We start from the raw sequence: 4,162 nt of genomic DNA, 5'->3' as shown, positions 1-4,162 counted from the left end.
AAAAAAAAAAAAAAAAAAAAAAAAAAAAAAAAAAGGACTAATACAAGTACTTTGAGCCCCTAGACGTCTAATCTATCGGTTGTACAGATTTTTCATTATCCTTCACTTCCTGAATGGCCTCTCTTCCTTCTTTGCCTAGTTTAAATTTTATCATGACTTGTTATAATCACCGCCTTGCATATACCATTAACTCTCATGCCCTGTTCTTGCTTCTAGTACTCACTTGTTGAAACCACACCTTTGTTTAAATTCAACTCCCCTCCTATTCTGTGCCTTTACCTGAATGTCTGTACATGGCTGCAGAAGCTCACATTATCTCACTGGTCTCACTTCAGTTCATGACCAGAAACTCAAGGGGCCCCCTAGGGCTGCCCAGTCATCACACTTCTGTGGTCCCTGAACTCTCCCTCTCTCCTAGAGGACCTTCTCCTTCAATCCCCAGCCTCTCTTCCCTGCCTCACTCTCAGATGTTGACCTTGCTTCCTCCATCTCTGAGAAAACTTTAAGCCATCAGAAAAGAGCTTTTATAGTCTCCAAACAATACATTTTCCCACACACCAGCATCTGCCCCCCTATATTCTGCTTTCCTACCTGTTACCACAGATGAACAATGGCTGATAAGCCTCTTTATTCGTGCTTCTTAAACTATCTGTGATGAAGGAGCAGTTTATTTATTTATTTATTTTCTAATACATCATGAACCAGTAGAAGATAAGTCTACTGATCACATGTTTATCAGACAATTTTAGACAAATTACTAGATAAGTTTTTAGATGCTTACTCTCAATCTGCATACTTACCTGGCACAGAACCCATAACAAAGACCTTGCAGACTGGCACGGTTTCTACTGAGCACGCTTTTGAGTAGCTTTGCTCTGCATGACAGGCCTCTCCTTACCTCTACCTCTACCTCTGTGACCTTGTCTCCTACCACTCTTCCCTCACTCTCTCTTCCCTGGTCTCCTTGGATGTAGCAGGAAATCTCATGTCTCAGGGCCATTAGACCTGCTTTTTCCTCTTCCTGGAACATTCTTCCTTCAGACTTGAGGTGACTTGGCTAACTCCCCCTCACCTCCTTCATTTCTTGCCTTCTCAGACCACCCTACTTGAAAATCACATCCCTGCCCACTCTAGCACTCTCGTTCCCCTTAACCTGTTCTTCTTATTTCATCCACAGCACTTAGCAACAACTTTATTTGTTTTTTGCAATGTGTATTCTTTTGTTTTCTGTATCTCCTTGCTAGAATATAAGTTCCATGAGTACAGAGTTTTTGCTTGTTTTGTTCCCTTATGTATCTTGAAACATAAAACAGTTTCTGGCACAACCATAGGTGCTTAGTAAATGTTTTTGAATATTAAATGAGTGGACACATTTCTAACCTCTGTGCTTACCTTTGCACCTGGAAATCCTTCTAGGCCCGGCAACCCCATTGCACCAGGCTCTCCCTGTTAAATATGAACAGAGAAATACAGAAGTAATGATCAAATAGCTTTTAAGCATTGGTTTCAAAAGCAAAGATGTTTTTGCTTAATCTCCCTCCCCACATCAAAGATTGATTTGTAATTTAGCAAGTAAATAGTGTCTCTATTTTCAAGCAATGTATTATTGCATTTTGTATTTGAACATAGTTTGAGAATCAAAGCTATTCTCCAGAGAGGTATGAGTATATTTTCTGATTATTTTTATTTTGATTAAGAAAGATTAAGAATCAGGAAGATTCCTTCTAGTCAGTGATAACTCCAATTTCAGTAAGAATTAGAATGAAAGACTAGGCTTTGATAGAGTTTGCCAATTTGTGAGGTACCTGGGGCTGTTAACATTACTAGAGAATAAGACTAAACTCTTTAAGAATAGATGAAGATGGAGCTCCCAAAGCTGGTTTATCATCCTTAAAAATTCTCTGCAGATGGACATGAATCATGAATCTTTAAGAGGATGACCCTAGGAGCAGCATCTCCAATAATTCTAATAGTCATTGCTCAAGCTGATGGATCATGGAAAGGGGAAAGGTAAGTGCTTTTCAATAAAAAAAAAATCTTTTACATATTTTCTAAATGTGTTCCTTGAGGATCTCCAGGTTCCAGGCTAACTTTAGAAAAGCTGTGGTGAAGGAAGGTGAAATTTTACACAAATGAACATTACAGCTTTTAAGCAGGTAGTTTTTTGATACCTTCTTGTTAATGAATTAATAGTAACTGCAAATATTTTTGTAGGACACTGGAAGCTTTAGACATAATCCCATAAAAAAAGGAACTTCCAAATATTATTCTCTGTAAATGTATTTTTGCACAGTTATTCTAATCTGCTTCAAAAATATTAGCAAGGCTCTAACTTCCACTGTTATTTATGATATTGTTCTTGTTACAGAATACTTCACGAGCATATGACTTGATACTTTTTATGCTTCAGAAATCTCTTAAAATGCTCACTAACATGTAACCTGTCGATCAAAAAAGAAAAAAAGATGTTCAGATTCTATTCTGCATAAAGCTTTGTAGAAGAAGCCCTGAGTAATTGACAAAGGAAATATGCTCTCTGATTCTCTTTGTTTACATTCTCAACAGTCCTTAGGACACAGGAGGTGCTCAATCAACCCATCAATCAGTATTTGTTTGAAAGTAGGTAATAATTAAATATTTCACTGAAAGTCACTTATAAATTGAATATCAAAGGAATGAAATGGCTCTCCTGAGAAGATAATAAATTCAATTAAGGGTCATTTTCCTTTGTGAAGCTTTACTAAGCAGATTAGAAATGCTGGTGCAAATCTATTGCATATCAAAGGAATGAAATGGCTCTCCTGAGAAGATAATAAATTCAATTAAGGGTCATTTTCCTCTGTGAAGCTTTACTAAGCAGATTAGAAATGCTGGTGCAAATCTATTGCCACGGAATTTGAAGGATGCTGGAAGAAAGAGTAAATTTCCCCCTACCTGCCTCAAAAGGACTTTTCAACTTCCTATTCTGTGAGCTGCAAGTCTACTCTTCCTGGTTTATTTCTATGACATGAGGTATTATTTCTCCAAACAGGACAACTGGTGGGAGATAATGAGGGTTACGTGGTGGTGTTCACATAGGATCCAGAAGAGTAATTTCAAAGTTTTACCCAGGATAAGCATGAATGTGTACATAGTATTTACTTAATTTCATGATTCTGTATTTCTGTTTTTGTGCTGCACTCAATTCACATCTCTAAAAGCAGGGAACAACCTTCAATGAGTTTTTATTCTGTCTCCTTTATTGCAGCTATGAAGTTAGAAGCCTAATCTCTTCAAAATCTACTGAAATATGTCTGCATTTTTGTTGCCAGCCACTTTACAATGCAAGTGAATTATAATGTATCCTCTATTGTAATACTTAAAAAAAAAATTCTCATCTTAATCTTCAGTTTTTAACGCAAGAACTTGAAAGAGTGTTCCAGAAAAGTCAGTGAGAAGTCTAGGTGCAACTAAATGATTCAGAGTGGCTGTTTTGTGTATGTAAGAGGGAAAGACCCAGAGAAAATTTGTATCAACAGATGACAGAAAATTAAAATTAATACAGTTGGTGAAAATGCAAAAAAAAAGTTACAGATAAGGAAAAGGTGGCATGATTAGCAAAACAAAGAAAACTACTAAATTATATAATTGGAGTTCAGGAGTCAGAATATGATACTAACTAGTTGAAATGCTTTCAGGGGAAAACAAATTGGCTTTTAATATATATTCCCAATAACAAAAAATAAGGTCTTTAATGTACCTCCTTTGAAAATACATCTATACGTAAAAAGATTATTTGTTATTGCTTGATCCTTTGCTGGTTTAAAATTTATTCATTGAATTTTACCAAACTGTGCTATAATGAAAGGGCTTTAAGTTTTTTCACATGGCAATGGAAAGTGGTTTGAACATTTATTTCAGTTTTAAGTGCATTTGAATTTCAAGTATATACCCAAAGGTTAAAAGGATATAAAAATGAAACATAGAGGATGGAACATATGCTTGAAAAGGACGTGGCAGGAAAAAATGCCAAGGAATAAAGGGAATCTAATTGAATTTGGCAGAACTTTTGCAGTGAGGCTCTGTGGTTGAGAAGGACTGCTGAGAACAATGATCATCCCTTGGGTGGCTGGAGGACACAATCTCCTTCCTTGCTGAGTGTTAAGCTCCTGGAACATTCCTC

The 4,162-nt window shown here is 36.5% G+C and overlaps 1 protein-coding gene across 1 annotated transcript in view; it reads right to left on the bottom strand.

Annotated features, from left to right (window-relative positions):
- Positions 1 to 4,162, bottom strand: part of COL19A1 (collagen, type XIX, alpha 1) — an 80,262-nt gene that overhangs the window by 33,364 nt on the left and 42,736 nt on the right. Inside the window, exon 24 of the mRNA XM_008582985.1 lies at positions 1,393 to 1,446. Within this exon, the coding sequence (XP_008581207.1) occupies positions 1,393 to 1,446 (54 nt within the window). The remainder of the gene's footprint in view (positions 1 to 1,392; positions 1,447 to 4,162) is intronic.

This window comes from Galeopterus variegatus, unplaced genomic scaffold (assembly GCF_000696425.1).
Source record: "Galeopterus variegatus unplaced genomic scaffold, G_variegatus-3.0.2 Scaffold2786, whole genome shotgun sequence".
Classification (NCBI taxonomy): domain Eukaryota; kingdom Metazoa; phylum Chordata; class Mammalia; order Dermoptera; family Cynocephalidae; genus Galeopterus; species Galeopterus variegatus.
The sequence above is the reverse complement of the archived record's forward strand: the minus strand, read 5'-3'. Positions and strand labels throughout refer to the sequence as shown.